The sequence below is a fragment of the Pagrus major genome, chromosome 11, assembly GCF_040436345.1.
Source record: "Pagrus major chromosome 11, Pma_NU_1.0".
Taxonomy (NCBI): Eukaryota; Metazoa; Chordata; class Actinopteri; order Spariformes; family Sparidae; genus Pagrus; species Pagrus major.
In genome coordinates, this window is record NC_133225.1 from 31,578,370 (window position 1) to 31,604,195 (window position 25,826).

The following is a 25,826-nucleotide window of genomic DNA, read 5'->3' on the forward strand; positions in this document are numbered from 1 at the left end:
GTATTTTCTAAGATGCATCTGATCGTCATCTGCAAGTTAACCATCGCTCTTAGAAGACATGGAAGGGAGTAAAAAAGGGCAAATAGTTATAAATGAAAGGAGGGTGAGGGTTACTTTTATTATCACTTTAGCCATTATTCAATATTTTTGAGTAAGACTTGTTTTATCTATAAAATGCTTTAAAAATCATTAAACAATGTCAATTCCCACCGCCAAAATCTACTTTGCTTACAAATAGCACCTTTAAGTCTCTGACAGACTGAAATACTTTATACTCATTGACAGATTTTCTCGTCCTGGAAGATCATAAAAAAGTTTTCTCTCCAACATTCTCTTTAATATTTCATTGTTCCTCACAAAGCTGCAACCATCAGGCCTGATGACAACAATTTATTATATTTGGAAGAAATTCAGAAATTTGACAGCACAGCTTCAGATTTATGTAACTATGTAATATTGATAGGTTTGAAAAATATCATTGAGCACTTATTTTTTAAGTGTTTTTTAAGTATTTTTCTATCGTCATCAAGCTGTCCTGTAAGTTTTTATTTATCTTTTACAATCGTTAGAATAATCATCATTATTATTATTCATTTGCTTATTTTATATTATATATTATGTATTTATTTTTTAGTGTAAAACTTATTTTTTAAGATTTTTTAATATATATTTTTTCATCTTTATCTTATTTTTCTAATTTAATAATAATAATAATAATAACAATAACAATAATAATATTTGTTGATATAATAACTGTAACCTAGCACTAAACAGGGACCATCTTTGCTCCCCAAACTAAGTCTCTGTAGTTTGATGATGTACTGCTGCAGCTCATGACTGACATGTGATGACCTTTGACACTTGAGCCACACTTCTTGAGCCACACTTGACCTCAGTGACTGGACTCGGTTAAACGCGTGTTTGGAGAAATAAAGCTTCCCGTGTGGCTGCAGAGCTCCTGGAGACCCGCGGAGGTCGCTCTGCTCTCTGCCTCCTCTCCTTCCTCCTCCTCCTCCTCCTCCTCCTCCTCCTCCTCGCTCCAACCCTTCACTCCCCTCATCCTCCCTCAGATATACTACAGCACAGAAAGGGGAAAAAATCTGATCAAGCTTTTCCGGTCTGCTAGTCCTAATTTCCTCTCAAGACCTCTGGCGTTGGAGCTGAGGGGACGCGCAGGCAGATCCTGGCCGAGGAGCAGCGAGGAGCAGCGAGGAGAAACTGGGGCCGTTCACCGCGTCTCACCGCCGCCCCGCACGCCTCTGGACGGTGACTACACACGGCTGACTGCGGAGGATAATGAATCCTGTCGGCGGTGTGATGTGCCCGGAGACGAGCCGTGTGTGAGGGGAGAGCAGAATGGTTTGGCGGATGGGAGCGCACATGGTTCTCGCCGCGGCCGCTCCGTGCTCTCCCGTCCGCGCGTCTCTCCGTCTCGCCCGCCGGTGCCCGTCCTCCTCTCCGCCGCCCTGCTGCACCCACCTCCGGGCATTTGTCCGACTCGTCGTTACATAACTCGGCGTCATTGTCGCTCGCACTGACTTCATTTCAAAGGCAGAAGTGGGGCAGACGCATCTCCTCCACCGCCCCGGCAGCAGGAGCAGAGAGCGGCGGCAGGAGGCGACGACGCAGGACTGAGCTGCCTCTGCTGTCCTGGACTGGAGGACTGGCAGGAGGACACATAAAGGGTGGAAACCTGAGTCCAGTGGTGATGAGAGCTCAGTCCAAGTGGATTTCGCTGATGTGCTGCCAGAAGCATCTGGAAAGGATAACGGAGGGATACACTCCCCCTCCAGAGGAGCAGAGGATAATTCACATCTCAGACGTGTCAGAGTTTCAGCTCTCAAGTCTCTCAGCTTGTGTTTTAATGTGAAACTGGCGCTTTTCCTGCTGTGAGTGGCACAAGATTTCTTCTTTGCACCAGTGGTTTGGACATGTTGGATAACTGGTACATTCAGTGAGCGATTAAAGGACGAGCATCCTCACCCAGAAACCAGCACAGATTTCTGCAGGGTTTCCTTGTAGCTATGCAGTGAAGATGTGTGCAGCCAGGTTCAGCGGCTGCCTCAATGGCTGGGCAGAGGAGGCCGCCGGTGGAGCCGCAGGGGCTGCTGGTCCGGTCACGGCCTCCAGGATGCTGGACTGGACAGAGGCCGGTCCCCGCATCCTCCACAGCCTGGAGATGGGGACAGTGATGACAGTCTTCTACCAAAAGAAGTCTCAGCGGCCCGAGAGGAGAACATTCCAGATAAAGCAGGACATGCGGCAGATAGTGTGGAGCCGAAACCCTGACAAGATGGAAGGAGAGCGTGAGTATTGCCATAAAATCATGAAATGATTACTGAGTGAGCCTACTGGGTACAGGCCCAGGGGCCCCCTGTCCTCCCGGGCCCTTTAGCTTGTGCCTCAGATCCTCTAAGAGAGCCGCTGTATGAAGTGACTGCTGTTTCACAGAGTGCAGCTAAAAGTTGTGGTGTCCTGATCGCTTATTGAGTATCTGTCAACCAAATCCAATCCATCTTTACCCTTCATGTTACAGCTACACGTCATCCTGAGGCTACTGTTAAGTTTCAGCAAAATGGAGTAACATTGTTGAAGAGATTCAAATGAGAGCAGCAAACAGCTGCTTTAAAGTTTCTGATCATATTTTGGAGTGTGCTGTTGTTTTTAATATAATATCAGTGCAGCGTGTATCTGATGTGGCAGGAGGCTTTAGACATCAGTCAGTCTCTCTTCATCTGCAACGTGAACTAAATACTGAAGTTCAGCTGCAGTTCTTGAACCAACAGAGGCACCTGAGAGTCCTGCGTGAAACGTAAAACGACCCCAAAATGACACAAAGGGCCACAAAGAGACACAACAGGGCCTCAAAATGACACAAAAAAACCAAAACAACTACGAAGAGATATCAAAATTACTACAACAGAGCAAAACGACTACAAAGAGACTCGAGATGAGACACAAAGAGTTGTGGAGTCTTGCTCCTTTGTCGTAGGGGGTCGGCAGCTTTAAAATGTTTGCCACCAGGAGCCATGAGGTCATAATCTGTTCATGCATTAAAGACGGGATGTCATCTACAGTACATGAACAGACAGTGCCTCAGTCACATGCACTTTATACACTTTGTGTCTTCCTGGCTTCATTTATATTGTGCACCGGTCACAGGGCCTGTATCAGAAGATGCTGAAGTGTCGGCTTCAAGAATGAGAACATGCTGACAAATACTGAAGTAAAACACCAGAGAGCTTTTTCTGCTCTGTGTGCATGTTTTAAAGTTCTCAACCTTTTGACCTCTGACCCTTAAAATAACTGTCCCCTGGTCATCCCTGCATCAAAGCAGGTTGCTGTAGTAAAGAAAGATTGGTCCCTTAAACTTCTGCCGTCTCCCCAGAATCATGGAGATGAATGAGGAACATGTTTTGGCTTAAAATACCTGCTTTGGTTGACACAAACAGGACTGGAGATGTTCCAATGTCTTTTCAGCAATATCTGTTTGGTTCTTTTTTGCTGCCAATTCTGGCGATTAGACTGAACACTCAGAAAGTTCTTGTTTTGATATTGGTACTGAAACTCAGATATCATTTCAAAGATTAGTGTTCCTTAGCTCCTCGGCACCTCACACCAAACTCCAACTTGCAGGTTTGTTTTGATCATATCCTTTCTGCACGCCTGCTGCTTGAGACATGTTGCTGTGGTAGGCCACCTCCCTCCCTCCTCCCATCATGACTGAACTTGCAGCTGAGGTGCTGTCCCGGCCTCCTCAGCGGACAGACGCATCACGACCCTGTGACCTCTGCTTCCTTAATGTCAGCCTCAGCCTAACCCTCCAGACAGAAAAGCATGCAGACTGCTGCCACATGGATCCAGAGACCTCGCCCTGCCCCGAGCTTCCTATTTGTCTGCTTGACACACTGACTGACTGGTTGGCTGGCTGACTGACTGACTGACTGTGGGCTGAGGCGATGGAGGCAGCCTGCTGGAGTGGAGTCAAGTGTTAGCGGTGTACTTGAAGCAGCAGGCTGTTGTCGTGCCGTTGGAGAACCATTCTGCCTGTCTGGGGTGTGGAGGCTATTGTCTGCGTCCTGGATTTTGTGGCCTGGGGGAGGATTTGTTACAGAGAAAAGTTATGGTATTCACAACTGGCATGATAGAGTTTCCTTCTGTCTGCCATGTGTTATTCTAACTCTCAGACTTTATGGTAGCACGCTATAAAAAAAAAGACTCCTCCCATATAAGATAGAAATGGTTTACTGAGAAGTCTGTCAGGTTTGTTTCCATCACCTCCCTGAAGGTGATTCTTTGTGCCATAACTTCCAAAAAAATCACGTTTTACACGGATCCCCAAAAAGTCAGGATGCTGTGTTAAAACCAACTGTTTTTACAGTGTTCCTGAGCTCGTGAAGTACCATCCTTTATACAGTCATGTGTTTGACAAAGTGGTGAACCTCACCCCATCCTTGTTTGTGGACATCAGAATCAGAATCAGAATCAGAATTCCTTTATTTGTCCTGCAAATGGGGACATTTCTTTGTCACAGCAGCCAAAGGACAGTAATTACAATAAACAATAATAAAAAGTAAAAAATAAACAATATAATAAGAAGATAAGAAATAGAATTGACTCGTATGTACATAGTATTTACAATATGAACAGCATAATTATAAACAGTGTGGTATCTTTATTTACAAATAATAAATAATAAATATGGGTATTAAAAATTGTCCAGTTAGTGCAAACCAAAATGTATATGGATATGTGTAGAGTATTTATGGCATAGTGCACATGTGAGGTCTACTGGGAGCAGTGCTGGTTGTACAGTCTAATGTAAACTATAACCACTCATGATACTATCACCTGTTAACAATGGACCTGTGGAATGTTTCAAAAACAGCCAGCAGTGAACCTGATGCATCGGATTATAAGTCGTAGTTGCTCTGCCAGTAAACACACTGACACTTCGGCTGCGGCAGCTGCAGTGTCTCTGGGTTCGCTAGGTAGAGTGGACAGGCTGGTTGGCGGAGCAGTGGCAGGACAGCCCTGCTGCAGCAGAGAGCCGGGTCCAGCCTGTCCACTCTACCTAACGAGCCCAGAGACACACGAAGAGGTCGCGGCTCAGAAGGAGCGGAAGGAAAAAAAGTATTGCGAGGGAATGCAACAGTAGTCCGAAAACTCACCATAACCCATGTAGAGCTGCAATTATACATTTTTGAAGAATTTGTACAAAAAATGCTCCTGCTTCTTAAATGTGAATATTTTCTGGTGTCTCTCCTCCTCTGTGACAGTACACTGAATATCTTTGGGTTGTCGACATTTGATCTCATGCTTTAGGAAATACTGATCTACATTTTCTATCCATTCTGACATTTTAAAAACCAAACAACAAATTGATTAATAGAGATTAATCAACAATGAAAATGGTTTGTTGCAGCACTTTTTGCACGTGTGTTTTAAAGTAGTCACAGTGCTGTTAGTTCTGTGGCTGCTGCACACATGCAGGTGTTGTTTCTGCTCAGGGAGCCTCGTCAATTATTTATCCATTATCATAAACCACATGAGCAGTGCCTTCGCTAATCCAAGGGACAACAGCTACGGAGTCTGAGCATTCATGAACCACAGCGAACACCTACACAGCTCGTTCAGACCAAATCTACACACTGGTGGAAACACTGCTTATACACACACACACACACACACACACACACACACACACACACACACACACACACACACACACACTTTTATAACCCATAAACGCCCCTTTACAAACAACCTCCCTCCAGACAAACCCACCAGTACATTCCAGGAACTCAGCGGGTCTCTCCTCCACTTTATCTCCCACAGCTCTATCTCTCCTCCTCCTCCTCCTACTTCGCCTCCTTCGCCTCTCCATTTTCCTCCTCCAGCTGTCCTCTCCCAGTTTCCTCCCCCCACACATCGACCTCAACACCCCTCTCATTTTCTCTGACCTCCCATTTCACTTTTTCACTCCATTTTCTTTCACTTTCTTTTTGAATTTCAAGGTCATTGATCTGATGCTTCGCTCTTTTGTTCTCAGTAATCTCACTCACATTAATCTCAGTGACCCCTCCACTCTGTCTCCCCTCTCCTCCCCCTTCTCGCCTGCTTTTCCTTCCTTTGTTTTTTTTTGCCTGATACTTTTTTTCCTACTGTTTGCTTTAAAATAAAGTTTCTCCCTGAGCTTTGCTACACACACACTTGAAATCAGTGTTTTTCTTTGAGATGAGCGCCTTGGCAAACAGTGTAGGTATTAAATCCTGAGGCACAGGAAGTGTGGGGTTATCAGGGAGTGTCTCGCTTCCCGTTTCAGATTGAAGGACTGGCTGGCTGCATGAAAACAAAAGATCCAGCATCTTCTGCAGGAAGCACAGACATGGACCACAAATGAGGTGCTGGATGCCTGAGATACTCGAGGTGGTTTACACAAATGAGGAGTCATTTAAGGCTCAATTAGGGTTAACCAAAGATTGGTTAAACTCGGCTGAAAATGTTGAAAACATATCTAGATTTAAAATAACTTGAAATAAACCCTGTTTTGTAAAACAAACACTGTATTAAAGGTCCAGTGTGAAAGATTAAGTGGGATCTAGCTGTGAGGTAGAAGATTGCAACCAACTGAATACCCCTCAATATATATACAGTATGTATATTGTTACTAACGTCATGTCTCCATCAGTGGCGAACAGCCTTTCTGCTGCACTGAAAAAATACAGGTCTGTAGTTTGGTGGAAATGTTGCCCCATGCCCAGTTTTTCATCCAGTTGTCCTTACACGTGGCTAATGCCACAGCCATTATTCACACAACTGAAAAAGGAGACTTGTCAGGACCACCTTAACTCAGGTGAACAGATGAGGATGGGTGAAATTGTGGACAGGGGGTGTGCGTGGTCACAGTGAACAGTAAAACACGAGTCAAAACACAACGCTAAAATAATTTTTATTCATGAATTCAGGTGTCTGTCGTTAAGAAAAGGAAACAATGACTGTATATTTTTAAAATTCAACACCGTCATAACGTCGCCTTTGCAGTAGCTGTTTTTTGAAAATGTATTATAAATATTAATTAATTAATATTAATTACTTTTCCTCCTGTTAAAACAGCCATTGGTTTCCATTCATTTTCATTCCAAACTGTATGAAATTCTGAGACTTTACTTTTAGTAAAAAGGACACTATTTCTAATTTCTTTAAACTCTTAAAACCACCTACATGTATGTTTAGGTTACACTGACCAGACATCCTTAAAAATTTGGGATGGTCCAGAATTACAAGCAGTTGTCCTGAATCCTGTCCTAATTGTCCAGAAACTTCAACTAAACCAGAGTTTTGATTAGTAGCCTAATGAAACATTAAATACTGATCATCGTGAAACACTTTATCCTGCAGCCGGCTCTGCATTGGCAACAGCAGTTTGTGTCCTCTGTGAGTTATGGCTGTTATTTTTTGTAGCTGTGTACTGTAGTGCTGCAAATTAAAATATCATATATTTGAAAACAGTATAGGCAATAAAAAGTATATCTTACATTGAATAAGGTCTTTATATGGTCCTTTAAGGACCTTATCAATTCTTTAATTACTGAATAAAAAATGACAGCTGTACTGTCACACTACATCCCATCTCTCCATTTGTTTATCCGTTTTATAACCGTCCCTCTCGTGTTTCATTCCTGTCTCCCATCGTTAACTTCCCTGTAATTTATAATCTCCATGTAGACTTCTGCCATCTGGTAGGGAGTGATGTCACCAGCTGTACCAGGAAGTGCTCTGCAATTATCTACGGCTGGTGGTTTCAGGTTAGCAGTGTAAACTGTGCAAACACTGAACGTTCAGCTCTGAGAACTGACTTAAGAGAAAGACGGTTAGTTTGTGAGCTTCTCTGATGATGAAACGCTCGATGATATGGCATCCTGCGACGGATTACAGTGTGTTTTCTGTGACTGTTGATAGTATCTGATACTCTGATGTGTCTCCAGTTGGCCCTCTCCCTCCTGTTACGTTCATCAAAGTTTACATCAGAGCAGAGCTGCTGTGTGTGTGTGTGTGTGTGTGTGTGTGTGTGTGTGTGTGTGTGTGTGTGTGTGTGTGTGTGTGTGTGTGTGTGTGTGTGTGTGTGTGTGTGTGTGTGTGTGTGTGTGTGTGTGTGTGTGTGTGTGTGTGTGTGTGTGCGTGCGTGCGTGCGTGCGTGCGTGCGTGCGTGCGTGCGTGCGTGCGTGCGTGCGTGCGTGCGTGCGTGCGTGCGTGCGTGCGTGCGTGCGTGCATGCGTGCATGCGTGCGTGTCTTTATCAGAACCATGTTTACAGCCTGGACCACAGTGTGAGGAATCATGCTGTGTGTGTGCGTGTACTCTCCTTACCTATCGGTGTGTGTGTGTGTGTGTGTACTCTCCTTACCTATTGGTGTGTGTGTGTGTGTGTGTTGTGGAGTGAGGCAGGGTGTTAACACAGTCATGGTGAGTGAAGTGTGACGTTTAGCGAGCCGTGCATCTGTTTGCCCGATTGTCCAACGTTCAGACTAAATGGCAGGAAGTAATAAAGGGAGAGAGCAGAGAAAAACAAACAGCAGGTTTCGGGGATTTTTTAGTAGTTTGGAAGGAAAATGAGTCAACTTTGACCGTGAGGCACTTTGTTCAGAACTAAAAGGTTTATTATGACTGGATATTGTTTGAAATGAACTGATATCTGAGTGTCAAGGCCACGTATTGAAACTGAACATGAGCACGAATGTACATGAACAATTTTTTCGTTTAGCAAAATTTCTCAAACGCCTCGATGTTCGAGACAAAATGGCCGTTAAAAAGCTACAGTCTAAAACTACCAAGAAAACAACAGCTTAATTTCCAAACACAAGGCTCAATTTACTTGTCGAGTCGGCTCATGATATGCGGTCGAATGTCTTGAAAAACAAGTAGTTTGAACTGAATGTTGAGATTTTTTTGTGAGGCTACACAACTGGAGAGTTAGATCAGGAAATATCTGATCAGAATACGAGTAAACAAGAATCAGAGTAAACACTTTTAGTTGGTTCAAAGAGTTGAGATTAGAGGCTGTAACGACTAATAAATCATTTACCAAAGCCTAATAGGGTTGAAGGCTGGATATATACTTGCTTTTATACCACACACACACACACACACACACACACACACACACACACACACACACACACACACACACACACACACACACACACTAGTTGCAGCTTTATAAACAAACAGCTGACAGCATCTGCTCCTGTCACAATAACTACTTTTGTTGGAACATGTTCTGGCACTGATGTAATGATAATATGATGGCATAATAATGTGAGTACACCTTTTACATTAGAGTACACCAGAGCAATTAACTTTTAATTCATCATTTTCAGACAAATTAAACATAAATTAAACCACACAAACGAACGAACAAATAAAAAGTACAAACATTGCACCTAAATCATCAGGTCATTCAACCCTTAACAGGCAAAATGCTGCCAGTCCAGTTTCTGCTGCTTGTCGGTGGGTCAGATTATTCAGTGTTTGTGGGTTACTTATTAATTAATAGTGATGTGTTACCAATCAGATAGTGTTGTCGGAGGGACATTGTGTGAGAGACTGTTGCATCAGAGCCAAAGTAGCACATTTTTTCAACCTTTTTATTTATCAACCGTTGTTCCCAAGGCTGTTCAGCTCCTAAACTCCCACCCCCCCAACCTGCCTCAATGTTACTTTGAACCTCATGTAAATACTGTAAATATCTTATTTAGTTATTTTTTCTCTTTCATTCTATCTGACTTGTTTTGTGTCTGTGTACAACTACGCCATGTGCCTTTTAATTGCCCCCCGGGGCCGAATAAAGTTTTTTGAATTGAATTGAATTTAAATTTGTTTATTTTATCTGCAATCTCAAAAATCACAGATACTCATAATTGGGAAAAATGCTGAATATCGGCCTTGATAATCGACTACAGAAACACTGATATAAACAATAACCTTGGCGGCACTTGAGGAAGTTACTTTTATATTAATTTTGAGATTACGGCAGAAAAGGTGACAGCGGTGCTATCATAGGTGGAATGTAAGGCCTCTTAATCAAACAAACTGAGACAATGTGAGTGTGTTTCACTTCACTGATAGGCTGCCCCTGCTGTTCATGTCTGTATTGGTTCTCACAGACGAGTACAACCAATGCTCCGAAGGGCCACAGGATACGTGAGGTAACTATCATTTGCACGCACGTACTGTAGTTAAAAGCAAGTCTCTCTCTGGCTTAAAGCTTCAGAGGTTCCTCACTTTGTGAAGTCAGCAAGTCATCTGCAGTTTGAAATGAAGTTTGGTCCAGATGCTTTGCAGCTTTTCTAAAGATGGTTTTGTGGTCAAACGGTCCACTGGAGGTTTTTTCTGATGGGTTAAAGAATAAGGCTGGTGTTATTATTATCCAGTGCAACAGTGTGGCTTCGTGATGTGTTTGTAATAGTTTCTGGCACAGAGGAGGAAAATGAATCAGGCTTTGATACACAGATGATACTTCATCGTGAATACATTAATTTAAACTTTAGGTGTTGCTTGTTTTTTGTTGGGAGTTGTTGACAATAAGAACATTAAAGAATATCATCATCAGGCAGTTGTGCTGTGCAACATGAAAGAACTGTGATTTGCAGGATGTGTTGCAGTATTCTCCTTGAAACTTTAAAACAGCAGGTCATCTGTGGGTAAGAACTCACTTATGTGTTCTTCTGCTGCTTCCAGCTCTGAACCCGCTCCCACTGAAGTATAGACACATTTACATCTGAGAATAATGGACCTCTCTTAATCTCATGCCAAATGTGCTCCCTGTCATCTCCACATGCAGGAGGCGCAGATAGGAACCAGGTTTCTTGGCTCGCTTTGGCCCCGATAAAGAGCAGCAACAGGCTCGGATTGTTCTTTGTCTACCTGTTGGACATAACTTCGTCCTAGTGGGAGGTTTGATATCAAACGATAAAAGGCTCTATAATCTCCACTTTATTCCTCTGTAGTTTCTCTGTAGTTGAGAACAGCACCAGGCTTAAAGGACTCACTTTCTCTTCAATTGTGTGTGTGTGTGTAGTAGGCTTGTGTTTGGTGTGTGAATGGCAGGGCATCTATGAGTGTATGTTTGTGTGTTTGCACAAGACATCTGCTAAGTCAATACGCTGGGGTTTTCTTTGTGGGTGTGTCGACTGCTGCAAGTGTCAAAGTGGAGTCCAGAGTTTACGTCATACTCTGTGGTCAGTCGCCTGACTCTGCCACTCTGTTAACCCTTCTGCTGCTAAATGAGCTCTGAATAACTGTTCATTTCATGGATTATTTATTAAATGTAGAAATAAATGGACAAAACCGGACACAAATGCAGATTTTAAATCCTGAATTTACATCTTTGAATTAACACTGCACACCACTGAATCTGTTTTGAGTATTTTCTATGTAATTTAATTTGTTTTGGGATGTATTTTGTACCATTTGGAAGGAAACACACAGTTGAGCTGTATTCCAGTAGATCAGATCCTCCTCTCCTCCAGTGGTGTGATTGACACTAACAGGGCTTCAGTCAGCTCTACTGAACACACAATGACTGATAACTGATGACTCACAAAAACAAAGATATACTGTGTATTTACTGTATGTATATATAGAGCTACTTTAATGACAGCTGGATGAGTTCTAGGTTCTTATTGGGCCACTTTTACTCATCCAGTTTGTTTTCATTAGTTAAACTACTGACTCTCCCTTCAGCTTCAGCTGTAATTTGTGTTCAGTGTTAGTTATTAAATGTTAGCATGATAATTCAGATTCAGATTCACACAACTTTATTAATCCCACCAGGGGCAATTTGTTTGAACAGCTTGCCTTGATCACATACTGACACATACAGTAACATGTAGACACACAAATAGATGACTGATAATTAAATAAGAATTATATTAAATTAAAAAAAGCCAACATGTTTCGACCGTTGGGTCTTCATCAGAGCTCCAAACAAACACCTATATAGTGCCCACAGCCAATAGGAAGCATTCACAGATAATGACAGACCAGGTGAAACAAGTTCAAGTTAATGAAGTGATACCATGACAAGAGATGAGAAGACACAAGAGGTTTGCATGCTTACAACATACAAAATAGACACTCATACACATCATGTAATAAAATGCTGTTTTTCTCTTGAAACATCTCAATTTCCAATGTAAAGAAAATGTGTATTCACAGTAGTTTGAATTATATTACTTATAGATTCATCTGTTTTGTTTTGTTGCTGCTGTTTTTTAATCTTTGCTCTGGTAACACCAGAGGAGCACGTAATCATATTTTCAGTGAAAATAAAAAGGAATATAAACTCATATCAATAAAAAACAGTTAATGGATCTGTAAGCTCCAGTGTCCAGCGTGGTGTTGCTGATGGAGTCCGGAAGTATTTTTACAAGTATGTCCGTCACAAAGTGCAGAACTTGTCAAGACACTCTGAATGTCAGACTCCAAACAGCTATATTTAAAAGACACAATCAAAAATATGTTCAAGTAATCCTTGACAATATCACTGGCTGATTATAGTGAATTACTTTTTAAATCTGATTTTATTATCCAGATTACATGTGATCCATTATTTCCCAACCCTCTAAATGTGAGGCACAAACTAAAACTAGGTACAGGCAAAAGCAGCCTCAATAAACACGTTTAATTAATAAAATTAGTATAAACTAAGTCATGATGGTGCACAAGCAGACTGTAGCTCGGCAGGGCTTCACTTTGGTCTTTTAGGGATCCAGTTCAGTTGTTTCAACACTCCTAAGCCATGAGGTTGAGGGATTCTTTCTCAGATGAGTGTGAAGGAAAACTTAGTTTGGCTGCTGCTGCTCAAAACCTCTGCAGACTTTCGGAGCATCCTGCCACCGACAGCTGAAATGTTTGTGCGTCTGTTTTTGGCCTCTCTGGACGGCACACACAGTACACACAGTACATTTGTTCAGCTCTCCGGCAGCAGATTTCTGTGTGTTTGGCAGGGAAATGAACAACGTGCCAAAGTGTGATTTATGGTCGTGCATATTTGTCTTCATGCAACACTATCCTTCCTTCCTTCCTCCCTCCCTCCTCCAGTCGACATACGGGAGATCCGGGAGCTGCGGTTGGGGAAGGGCTCCCGTGATTTTGAGCGCTACCCGGAGGAGGCCCGTAAACTGGACGCCGCCCACTGCTTCATCGTGCTGTACGGTCTAGAGTTTCGCCTCAGGACACTCAGCTTGGCTGGTCAGTGTGTATACACTGCACATGTGTGTGTGTTCTTGTGATTCCCATTGTATTTTCACACTTAACTGTTTATTTGGAGATTTTCTTCACAGTCCTGTCTATTAGAGGTCACACTACATTTCCTTTCCTTTTCAGAACATATTTCCACAAAGTAAAGACTTCCTGTGTGATTAAATCATCTTTATAAGTTATGTTTTCGTATGTAGATAACTCACAGTGAGAATGAGTTCAGCCTATGAGTTGCTTTATTAACTCTGCTTTAAAAACAGGCATTTTAGAAAGTTTATCAAAAGGATTCATTTGGTTTGTTCCACCTTGGGTCTAATGTTTGTAGTTTTGACCACCAGTTCTCTCTAATAATAACTACAGCAATGATTAATCCTTAACTTATTTAATTACTTGCCAACTGTTTGGATAATCGATTTATCAGTTTGAGTAATGTTTTAGTGAAAAAACATCCAAATGTTGTGACTCCAGCTTCTTAAATGTGATTATTTTCTGGTTTCTATCCTCCTCTATGACCGTAAACAGTAAATCTTTGTGTTTGGGGCAAAACAAGATGTTTGAGGATGAAACTAAGATCAACATTTTTCCTCATTTTCTGATATTGAATAGACGAAGCAACTAATTGATTAATTGAGAAAATAATTGACAGATTAATTGAGTATGAAACTAATCATTGGTAGCAGTCCTAATAATACAATAGTAATTTTTAAGCATATTTCTGAGGTCTTGAACACATGAACATCTCTGTTGTGGGTCAAGAAAAACCAACACATGATCAATTATTACCCAAGCTGTCAATCTACGGTTTACAGACTTTGTAGATCAAGTTTGACCTACTGTGCTTGCCCTAGTATGCATACAGTTTTTTTATCACCATCATTTCAGGTGTGTTGTCTGTTGCTTTTCCAGCCAAGGTAAGTCATTAACTCATTAAATATAATGGACAAACTACAGAAATAAAACCAAAAACTTGGAATTAGCTTCTTAAGCCCTGGTCCTGGTCCAAAACTCCTGTGATAGTGGTATAAACAACATTAGCCCCCCAGTGATCCAAGCTCCCAATCTGGATGCCTAGCTGCATTACTATCTGAGCTAACTAGCAACCGTCAGCTGCAGTTAGCAGCAGTAACATGATGCCCCATATTTGTTTTGATTATGACTTGGACAGTTTTTACATATTGAACCTTTAAATAAACATTAATTCTAGCTGACTTTTCTGACATTTAAAGGATTCAGTCTAACATTTTTTGACTTTTCTTCCCTGTATCATCTTTTTCTCTGTGTCTTTGCAGCGTTCAGTGAGGAGGAGGTCAACATGTGGATCACTGGTCTCAACTGGCTGATGACTGACACTCAGAGAGCGCCCGCACCACAACAGATAGACAGGTGTGTGTTGACGTGTACGACTGTTCTTCATGCACAATAACTGAAAGGAATACTTTGATGACAAAAACTCACCTGATGAAGGCTTGAAAGCAGAATACCATTAGTTTGTAGCATGCATTTAGTGCTGAAACAATTAGCTGATTATCAAAATTGTTGCCAATAAATCGACTAACTAATTTTTTGAGGCTAAAATGCCAGAAAATCAATAGTTACAGGTAATCAAACATGAATAACTGCTGGTAAAATACTCAACGTGGACCCCTCAGTTTATTTTGTCAAAGTTATAATGGAAGTGATTAGGTATGGGTGAGTCGTTAACGTGCATCACTGAAATATTTATTTGTGTGTTTATAAAGCTCGTAACACGTCCCTCCACCCTCTGTTTGTGTGATGAAGTGATATCTGGTCAGATCAAAAGAAGTAGCTACCTGGACGGGAAAGGGAGGTGCTGGTCGGAGGACAGGACAAATATTTGTTTTGGGATGAAAATATTTACCCCAGATGAATGTGCGGGGGCAGCTTTGGCTTCTGTGGTGTGAGCAGCAGAACAGAGAGAGGTTGTGAGGATGTGCCGGACAGTTTTGTTGTTGACATAATGTGAGCGGTATAAGTTTGGAAACGGTCAGAGGAAATGAAATGGCTAATTTGGTCTGTTTATGACAGTTGTGTAAACTGTTTGGGGAGCAGATCACGTGAATGGGATTTATTTTCACCATGTTTGACAAAGACCCAGTTCAGACTGTCAGTACTCACCTACAACTTGTTGCTTAAAGTAGAAAGTGTACGGAAATATAAACTTTAATGATACCACAGCTGCTGTGCATGTTTTTTTTTTCATTCAACAAAATAGAATAAAATGTTTGTGGACATATTTATGGAATCTGTAAGCTTCTAGTCTGTAGGTTTGTGTTAAATGACATCCTGTCAACTTTGTCTGAGCACTAGTGACTGGAGAACACCAGAATGTTAAACCCGTTTTTATCTAATGTTCACATTTCTGTATTGTGTACAATCTGTGTATTCTTAGCTACATAATGGCTACATATTTAAACATACAAGACACAAGTAACATGGGACATTTATTGATTTTCTTACAGTAAAGTGTTTTTAGCCATCACAATCACACTCATGTTCTCCAGGAAACGTGTGATTTCTATTTAATTTCAGTTCAACTTGGCTTCTTGTAATAATCACCCTCTCAGTTTCATGTTTTCTCTCTCCGTCCTCCCTCTGTAGGTGGCTGAGGAAACAGTTTGAGGTCATGGACAGGAACCATGAGGGCAGGTGGGTGACTCTCCACAAACATGTCAACACTCAATCGTAGCTGTTACTGCAGCCTGTGATGGATGCTCATTGGCTGGTCGGTCACAGCAGGTGTAACGTCGAGGTGAAACCAGATCCAGATGTCATCAAAGAGCTTGTTAGAGGCCTGTCAGGGATCTGCTCTGACCTTAACCCCCCACTGTGGAGGACCACTAGTGTCATGGAAATAGTAATAAAGCACTTAACTAATTGTACAATAGAAATAGGCATTAATAAATTAGTTTACAAATTAATTTATTAGTCTATTAATAAATATACTAAATTACAAAGTAATTAATTATTTGATATTTTAATGGGCAATGAAAAGAGGAATTATAAATAGAATTTACAAATGAAATAGTAATCGATCAATAAATAGTTAAAATTAAGAAGGGATTTACAAAAACAACATTTAACAGTCAATAAGTACATCATTTAAAAATACATTCATAAATAAATCATGGAATTTAAAAATCTATTTGAAAATGCAGTTTAAAAAGACAAAAAAACAATAGCTGGATTCACAAACTGAGTTAAGAATACAGATTTTAATCAGGCATTTAAAAGTGCAGTTTCCTTTTCTAACTGCATTTCCATTTACTCGCTGCTTTTCCTTATCTTATAAGCTATTCCATTAGCTTAGTCATTTAGCGTCTCATTTTAGCTTCTCCATTTCGCCTTTCTGTGACACTTTGGTCCTTGAGCTGGTAAAATGAGGTAAAACAATGCAAATTAGCTGATGTAACAAGCTCTCTGATTGGTTATTGTCATCTGCAGCGAGCGCACTAGATCCGCCAACCGAGGCGGCTAACTTCCGGTTTACCACGTGGCTAACTTGAATGGGGATTAAATAATTTTGTCGTGCGGCTCTTCTAGACTTTCCAAATGTTATTAGACCGAATGGCTCCAGTTATGACAGTGAATTGAGTCATATCGCGAAGGTTGTGATGCTCAAAAACATGTAATTACATTGTCACATAATTTGTGAACTAATTTATTAATGCCTATTTTTATTGTACAGTTAGTTTAATGCTTTATTCATATTTTCTTGACACTTGTGGTCCTCCATACCCCACAGCCTGACACACACATCCACAACATGAGACTCATACATACATATCACGCACACACACTCTTTATCTTTTCTCTCTCGTGCTCTCATTAATAAGCTTCTGTTTGGGTGGAAGCCGCTCCAGGACAAACAGCCTGCCACCGCCTGATAAGCGGCAGGAAGTGATGCGTTGGGCTGGGAGAGGGCAACTTCCTGTCTCCTGTGAAAATAGCAGCAACAGTAGCTAGACAGAGGGAAGTGGGTGGAGAGACAAATCAGACCTGGCATTGACAGCGGTCATTGACCCCGAAAGATCCTCCCTGCCTCAGAGCATTGACCTGGATTTTTATTTTATTTTACTTTACCTGCTTTTCTCTCTTCCTCACTGACGCCTGAGGGCTGCATGTGTTTTGTTAATCAGCAGAAGTGATTATCCATGTGCTGTTGGTCCTAGAAAAAAAACACATAGAGGTAAAGACATCAACGACTCTGCAGAAGGAACTGTAACAGATTTTACAAAAAAACTTGACAAAGCTGTCACCACCCGTACTGACAAAAACAAAAAGGTCAAATGTCCAGCAGCAAAAGTTGCCAAGCAGTTCCTGTAAAATTACAACTAAATACTGAACATAAATGAATTACTGTAAAATGAATTTTCCCAGTTTATATTTGTTGTGATTTCTGTCAGTCTAAGTCTTAAATGCTCAAAATGTAATAATACTTCAAATTGATTGGTTTAAATCTGTAATGTCTCTTATATTTTAGTAAAGTCATGACAGTACATCACATTGATTTTTCACATCAGAGAGTTTTCACAGTTGTTGTGGATTAGCAAATATTTAAATTTCCATTTTCTTCCTGGAAAAGGAAGAAAGGTGGAAACAGCTTAACTTTATAGATTTAAACCAATAAAATATATGAAAGCGTAGCAACCATTAATTTTATTAATTTAAGACTTAGGCTGACAATACTTGCTATTTTTAATATTGGCCACAAATTCCTCTAAAGGAGCACAACCAACACTGAATAGTTCCTCTAACAAGTGTTGTGGTATATTAAGCCATGAGACGGAGAGTAAAACTGTATAAATCTCTGCATCCAGGACGAGACGTGTCACCTTCTTGTCATCCCTCCTGAGCCTGAACAATGAAACCTTACATGATTCCTCACACTCAACATAGAAATCTGGAGACTTTAGCTCTTCAAACCACACAGAGCCATCTCCTGGTGAAAACGCATTCATTATCATCGGGTCTCTAAAGGTGCCAAGTCAAATATTTTGTCTTTGTTGGAATTATCCGGTCTACTTCAGTGTGTTCTAAGAGAAACTCCTTTAAAGCATCTTTCCTCGTTTGTTTTTCAGCATCACAGTGAAGGATGTGAAAACGCTGCTGCCTCAGATCAACTTCAGAGTCCCCAACATGCGCTTTCTCAAAGACAAGCTACAGGTCAGTCTTTAGTCTTTATGGCAGATGCTGCAGGTGAATATGGTAACATTTCTAACTAATATAAATCACCATGAAACCTCTTGCATTAAGACTTTATTTTTTGTATTACAAGTTTTCTCAAAACTATATGTTTAAATATGCAAATGAGGCTTTATCTAGCTAAAAAAGCACTATTTTGTATGATCTCCTGGACCAGAAATCTGAACAGATAAATGAAATGAATTGGATAAAAACAGGTTCAAAATGCTTGTTTCATTTTGTTGTCATGTTAGAGTCAAAGGGTTTTATAGAGGGACATTAAAGATTAAAGATATCTCTTTTTATCACTCCATAAATACTGTCAACAGCCATAAAAAAGAATAATTTTGCCACGTTTTTAGGAATAAAATGTTCTTTAAATCAGCTTATGAATGGTACACGAATAAAACACTGTAAAAACCTTCAGAATATGGAGAGGAATAGAACTGGATGAAAAGTGCTACTGAAGTGGAGATTTCTGGAGAGTGACAGAAAACTAATTTTGAGAAAACAGCTTTGAAACATATGTATTGCAAGATTCAAAACTTTTTTAGACATTAATAATAGATATGACTATGAGACTTCCAAAGTTAATTATTCACATTAAGACAATTATTTTTTGTATTACAAGTTTTCTAATATGCATGGTTTAATTATGCAAATGAGGCCATATAATTAAATATGCATTCATTTGCTTAAAGAGCAACCTGAGCTAAAATAGACACTTGAATATATATTTTCTTTCCTCTAGTCTGTAAGAAGAGATGTTGTAGAAGCAAAATAGCCCAAAATCTTAAAATTGACCAGAAGTAGATAGATAGATATACTGAGGTAAATAAAATAAATGCTGAAGTATCAAGGAGTAAAGGTAAGTGGAACATAAGGTGCAAGAGGATAAGGTGCAGTTTTATTTACAGTAATAATAATTTAATAATAATTTTAAAAAAATGATTTGTGTGTTGTGGAGTGTGCATTATAAAGTCTGATGCCACCAGGTAGGAATGATTTCCTGTGCCGTTCCTTTAGGCACGGGACATGAAAATGGTGTTTTCCCCAGTAGCGTCTTATATTTCCATCCACCTCTGAACGTCCTCTCCTGGATGTTGTAACTCGACCACAGTGCTGTCTCATATCGCACTAACTCACATCCTCCATGTTTCCACAGGAGGTGGAGGCCAGGAGCGACTTGTCATACCCCAACTTCGCACAGCTCTACAGGACGCTGATGTTTGACGCTCAGAAGAGTGTGAGTGTTGATTTGGTTTTGCTCACAAACACAATTGCACAATCTTGTAAGAAGTACTCAAATCCTTTACTTACAGAAGATGGTCTCCATTGCCAGCTATGCTTTCAGACTTTCAGAGGAACGAGCACTTATTTTGATACTGTCCCAGTCAGAGTTAAAGGACCATATATTAGTTCCTTAATTGCAAATCATGTGCACTTCACATTTATGCTCTGCCTGTAAAGTATTTTTTGAATGTATATGCATTTTTTTAATGTTCTTGGCAGCTATAGCTTTCCATTTATTTCCATATGACCTGAAAATCAAATGGCAGATGCTAGACACTAATCCATGGAAGTGTAATGTGTTCACACTTAAGAAAAAAATGTTACCCTGTTTTTCTAAATTCATAAGATTATCTCTAAAATTTCATTCTTGCTCCATTTTCTGAATTAAAGGGGCTCTATGTAAAAATGTACCTCTTCAGCCATCATATAGAAGTCAGCTCCATCTGAAATGTAGTTGAGGAAAGTTTAAAGTCTCCAGTTTTGCATTTGAGTACTTCTGCTCTCGCACCGCACCACGCTCACTTTGTCCTTTACTGTTTATGCTTCACCTGGCTCCCTCCCATCCGTCTGTCACCTGGTTCCTCCCCTCTTGTCCCCAGATTATTGAGCAGCTGGAGCTCTCCTTCCCTCTGCGGTGAGTCCCTCCACCTCCACCTTTACCTCCACTCCTTTGTTTTCACGTCCCCCACTCCTGTTCTTCTACCTGTACAGTTTAACTTACCAGTGTTCCAAGGAAGGTTTTGGTTTTCAGGAAAGTGAAACATTTCCACGTGTTTTTGACATTTTAACGTTTTTAACGTGTTAAACCTTTTGCTTAACGTTACGTGACATTAACCTAAAACATGGCATCATTAGAACTGGCATAGGTAGATTAAATAAGAATAGTTGCCAGACAGATGCTAATGTATCATTCAGTTGAACTTTTCTTTAACTTTCACTCCTCCTCTGTCTGACATCTTGAAAATCATTGTGTTTGTAGGAATGTTGACAGACCGGAGCTTTGTCAGATCTCCCTCTATGACTTCCAGAAGTTTTTGCAGATGGACCAGAAGGTACAAATCCACCACCCAGCACAACACCACACTGTTCGTCTTAAAACTGCTTCGTGCTCACTTCTTTATCCGGCTTGTCTCAGGACTCCTGGGCGTCAGATCTGAGTCGAGTCAGAGAGTTCCTGATGGGCTACATTAGAGGGGGACCGCAGCCTGAGCCCATGCTACAACTGGACGAGGTACAAAGACACAAATGTGCACAAAAACTGAAATAAACTGCAGAGATGTTTTCCAGCCTTACAGTCTGATCATATTGCTTTTTGTTTGTAGTTCCTGACGTTCCTGTTCTCCAAAGAGAACTCTGTATATGACCCTCGACTGTCGACTGTTGTTCCTGATGACATGAAGAGGCCGCTGTCTCAGTACTGGATCTCCTCTTCACACAACACGTAAGTCTCAACAGTTGTGTCTCAAATGTTCATACCTTGTCACGTCTTGTTATTCATTTAATTATTGTATTGTATTGCATTATTAACAAGGTTCAGTTTATCCTTCCAACAATTCCAAATCTGTTTCATTTACTTGCACATGAGCATTTTTCAACACATCGAGAAATAAAAATGATGCGTGGTTTGATTAGCAGTTAGCATGAACACTGAAGTAAATAACAGCTAGCTGAACGTAGCAGCTCTCTATACTGTTGTAACTCCCCCATCTACAGTCCTTAAAAGAGGCACTATGTAGTTTTGGAGAAGAAATTCCAACTCAGAATTTTAATATTTACAAAATTAATGAGGTAATGATGCAAACTCAGAATATCTATCTTTCCATAAGTGAATAAACAAGCTGTTCTCAGAGGAAAACAAGGTCCCAGAACACTGTTTGAAACTAGAAAGGTGGCAGACACATATAAACAAAGTAAAACAGTATAAATTGTGTTGTCCTTTAAGGTCAGTTTGTTTATTCAGTCATGAAAATGAAGACAGTTTCATTATTTAGTTAAAGCAGGAAAATCAATCAGTGAAGGTTTTTCTCTTCTACTTAAAATGTCTTCCCAAAAACTACATAGTGTACCTTTAAACTCGGCTGATACAAATGTAATTCTGAGACAATTAGCTGACCAATCAATAAGTAGATTAGATGAAAATTCAACACCAATTGTGACTGAATTGACAAATCATGATAAGCAATTAATTAAGCAAGAAAATATTCTAATCACAGCTTGTCAATGTGTTTTGTTTTTTTTATTTATTCCCTATTTTATAGCATTTTGTCTTTTCTTAACATTTTATTGAATAAGTGATTAAAGCTGCTATTTGTAAGAAAAGTTGATTTTTTTTGAGTCTCCCAACTTGTCAAAAACTGACACTTGTAGGACAGGTCAGCTGACATCCCAAATAGTACCTTTAACATGGAAATAACTGACCAACCACATTTAACAGTAGTGCAAATTCTCAATGGTTGCAGCTGTTGAAGGCACATATATTATTACCTTACTGTCAGTAAGACAGCAAATAGTTACATTTCCTCAGTCAGAATTCCTCCACTGCTGTTATGAACTGTTCCCATGTTCTTGTTCTCTCAGCTACCTGACAGGTGACCAGTTCTCCAGTGAATCATCTCTAGAAGCCTACGCCCGCTGCCTGAGGATGGGCTGCCGCTGCATTGAACGTAAGAGTCTCCAATATTTGACTTTAACTCACAAGGAAAATGAAATGGTTTATTCAAGAAATCCACAGAGCCTGTTACTGTGAAGTTGATATTTAGCTGCTTATTCAGATATCTTTGGTAATACACCCTTAAACTCTGGCCACATAAGGAATGACAGTGTTGTTTTGTGTTCTGTTCTGGTCTTCAGAGGAAATATGATTCAGGAGAGGTTTGTAACTAAATCTGTATTTTTTTTATGTTAGTGGACTGCTGGGATGGACCTGACGACCTGCCAATCATCTACCACGGCCACACTTTAACCTCTAAGATCAAATTCCTGGATGTGCTGCACACCATCAAAGAACATGCCTTTGTCACATCTGAGTAAGTGGGTTAAGAAGGATAAAGTCTGTCTTATCCCTCTCCATCACTATTGCTGTTGTGTAGAAATGGGATAACTTGCAGACGGCAGTTTTAATAAAAATACATTTCCTACCTCTTCACTTCCTGCCGCTGTGTTTGTGCAGGTATCCTGTCATCTTGTCCATCGAGGACCACTGCAGCGTGGTCCAACAGAGGAACATGGCCACACACTTTAAGAAGGTGTTTGGAGACCTGCTGCTCACCAAGCCGGTCGACAACAACGCTGAGGAGCTCCCCTCACCCCACCAGCTCCGCAGGAAGATCCTCATCAAGGTACACACAAACACACACATACGTAGCATTGAGCCAGCATCACTGATGGGAGGCCCACACAGAATCTGCGGCCACAGAATTCTGCAGACAACGGCACAGATTTTCTGCAGAGCTTAAACGAGTAGAATTGCAGCTTGTAAAACTCAGAACGTTACACATATTCTTCTGCATGTCGTGTGATGTGTTAAGGTCAAAATTAGATTTACTGCTGAGGAACTAAGTACTAAATATGTTTTTCCACCTGCTTGAGATAATTTTAGGTTGTTTTAATGTAGTGTTTTCTTCTTTTGCTCAAAAACAATCTTTATTATCTTAAATGAAAATAGTCTATCTGTTTACAATGAAAGAAAGACCACAGATTTTCCTTCTGGGTCACTGCTGAAAACTACAAAAAAAAAATTAAAAAATCTGCAGATTGTCTTTGGGCGTGCTGATAGGTGTATGTGTGGTTGTATGTTAAAAGTAGTGTTTTGTGGCACCTGGAACCATAGAGCAAATCTTTTGCACGCCTGTGGATCAATAAGTGTGTAAAAGAAGACCAAGGGTCGACAAAATTAGAACAAAAAATGTGTTTTTCCGGTACACCGCTTCATCAGGTATGTTTCAGTACGTTTCAGGTACTGAAATGCTATTAATTTTTCCTGATTGCAAGTGAAGAGGATGGTGTGGGGGGGAGTGTTTTGTTCTGATTTTATCGCACCTGGAACCGCCTGTAAGTTTGAGAACTGCTGGACGAGACCAAGTCATTTTAAGAGTAGGCGCACATTAAGTTATTGACTTATCATTCTTATTAAGTTATTGATGTATATATATGACCTCATCTCGCCTTTTGTGTTTACAGAATGTAAATGTCACCGACATGTCACCAATTACATGACGCCAGAATAACTTGCAGGGATTTCCCTCCCCATTATAACACTTTATTTTATTTATTTAGGATATGTTATTTTTTATTTTAATGTAAGAGTTAAAAGTTTATTGCACTTTGAAAGGGTGTACTTGCATTATTTTGGTATATTATCATGCTATCAGTGTCATTAAATGGTCTTACATGACAAGAGTACTGTTTATCACACTTAATTCTGGGACCATTGTCCTACAACAGGGATTATCGTGGCTCAGCGTAGGTTTCAGGCCCTCCAATTGACCCACTTTTGTGGGCTACACCCTTAAAAGTATCCAGGCACTGAATTACCATCCGGCTTTTGTTTAATTTGGCTGTAAGGTAGCTTACAACCAACAACACACCTTAGGAAGCCAAGGTGAAGTTACAGCATCCTTGAAAAAGATCTGTGACATCCATAAAAAAATGGTGGATGAGGGGAAGTTGGTCTGAACTGTGAAAAAATGTTTTGCATGTCACAGGTCACAGGTCACCCACATTGTTCTGGCTGAGTCTCATGTTTTCTCACTGTGTTGCAGCACAAGAAACTGGTAGAAGGCACGCTTTATGAAGAGGTGTCATCAGCCAGCTACTCTGAAAACGACATTAGCAACTCTCTGAAGAACGGCATCCTTTACCTCGAGGACCCCATTGACCATGTGCGTGTGTCCGAGTGCCTGATTTCATGTTTTTATTTATAATACACACAGTCAGTGTTTTGTATGATGTTACTAATCTGCATCTTTGTTTGATTTACAGACGTGGACTCCGCACTACTTTGTCCTGACCAGTAATAAGATTTACTACTCAGAGGAGACATCTCACTACCAGACAGCTGATGAAGAGGAAGACGAGGAAGCAAAAGAGGTAGGTAGATGATGATGATGATGATGATGATGATGATGATGACGACAACTGTGTTGGTGATGCTGGTCTTACTCAGGTAAAGATGATGCAGTTTTCTGTCTGTTTCCTGTCCAGGAGTGTAACAACAATGAGCAGCACTGTGCAGAGCGCTGGTTCCACGGGAAGCTGGGCGGAGGGCGCGATGGTCGACAGGTGGCCGAGAAGCTCCTGCAGGACTACTGTGAGGGCGGGGCCAAAGACGGCACCTTCCTGGTCCGGGAGAGTGAGACGTTTGTCGGAGACTACACCCTCTCGTTCTGGTCAGTAACAACACAGGACATCCTCTTCCTCTATTTGGTCTCTTTCTTCCAGTAGACACAACAGAAGAGAGTTTAAATGATTTGTTGTTGGTTTATGACAGATCAATGTACTGACTGACTCCTGTTCCTCCTCTTTCAGGCGCTCAGGTCGAGTCCAGCACTGCAGGATCCATTCACGTCAGGAGTCTGGCTCCACCCGCTTCTACCTGACTGACAACCTGGTGTTTGACAGCCTCTACCGCCTCATCTGCCACTACAGAGACACACCTCTGCGCTGCAACGAGTTCGAGATGAGGCTGGGCAGCCCCGTACCGCAGCCCAACGCACACGAGAGCAGAGAGTGAGTGATTAACGTCTGCAAAGATGTCACAGTCTTCGTTCTTTGAGAACAGCAGAAAAGTACAAATGAAAAAAGGTGATATTAGTTTGTTATAAAATGGTTGTCTGTTTTCCAGGTGGTACCACTCCAGTCTGTCCCGTGTTCAGGCTGAACACATGCTGATGCGTGTTCCCAGAGACGGAGCTTTCTTGGTGCGAAAGCGTAGCGAACACAACTCCTACGCCATCTCCTTCAGGTAGTCACACAATAACATGACGACAACATCAACAGTTACATTTTTAAGCCAGCAAAAACAAAAATCTTTCTTTTTGTGGTTGATTTTCCTTCTCTGTCCATCTGTCT

General features: G+C 40.8%; 1 protein-coding gene across 3 annotated transcripts in view; it reads left to right on the forward strand.

Moving 5' to 3' along the window:
- The first annotated feature begins 1,072 nt into the window (after positions 1-1,072).
- LOC141005186 (1-phosphatidylinositol 4,5-bisphosphate phosphodiesterase gamma-1-like) overlaps positions 1,073-25,826 on the forward strand; it is a 34,634-nt gene continuing 9,880 nt past the window's right edge. For 2 of the 3 annotated variants that reach the window (XM_073476971.1, XM_073476972.1), the window contains exons 1-18: positions 1,073-2,306; positions 13,104-13,253; positions 14,552-14,645; positions 15,882-15,929; positions 18,362-18,446; positions 19,630-19,710; positions 20,357-20,391; positions 20,737-20,809; positions 20,893-20,988; positions 21,080-21,198; positions 22,335-22,420; positions 22,663-22,783; positions 22,927-23,095; positions 24,518-24,637; positions 24,738-24,845; positions 24,960-25,144; positions 25,284-25,484; positions 25,600-25,719. In XM_073476971.1, coding sequence (XP_073333072.1) covers positions 2,036-2,306; positions 13,104-13,253; positions 14,552-14,645; positions 15,882-15,929; positions 18,362-18,446; positions 19,630-19,710; positions 20,357-20,391; positions 20,737-20,809; positions 20,893-20,988; positions 21,080-21,198; positions 22,335-22,420; positions 22,663-22,783; positions 22,927-23,095; positions 24,518-24,637; positions 24,738-24,845; positions 24,960-25,144; positions 25,284-25,484; positions 25,600-25,719 — 2,162 coding nt within the window. In that variant the 5' untranslated portion in view covers positions 1,073-2,035. Of the gene's footprint in view, positions 2,307-13,103; positions 13,254-14,551; positions 14,646-15,881; positions 15,930-18,361; positions 18,447-19,629; positions 19,711-20,356; positions 20,392-20,736; positions 20,810-20,892; positions 20,989-21,079; positions 21,199-22,334; positions 22,421-22,662; positions 22,784-22,926; positions 23,096-24,517; positions 24,638-24,737; positions 24,846-24,959; positions 25,145-25,283; positions 25,485-25,599; positions 25,720-25,826 lie in introns of those variants that run through there. The other variant, XM_073476973.1, reaches the window with a different exon arrangement.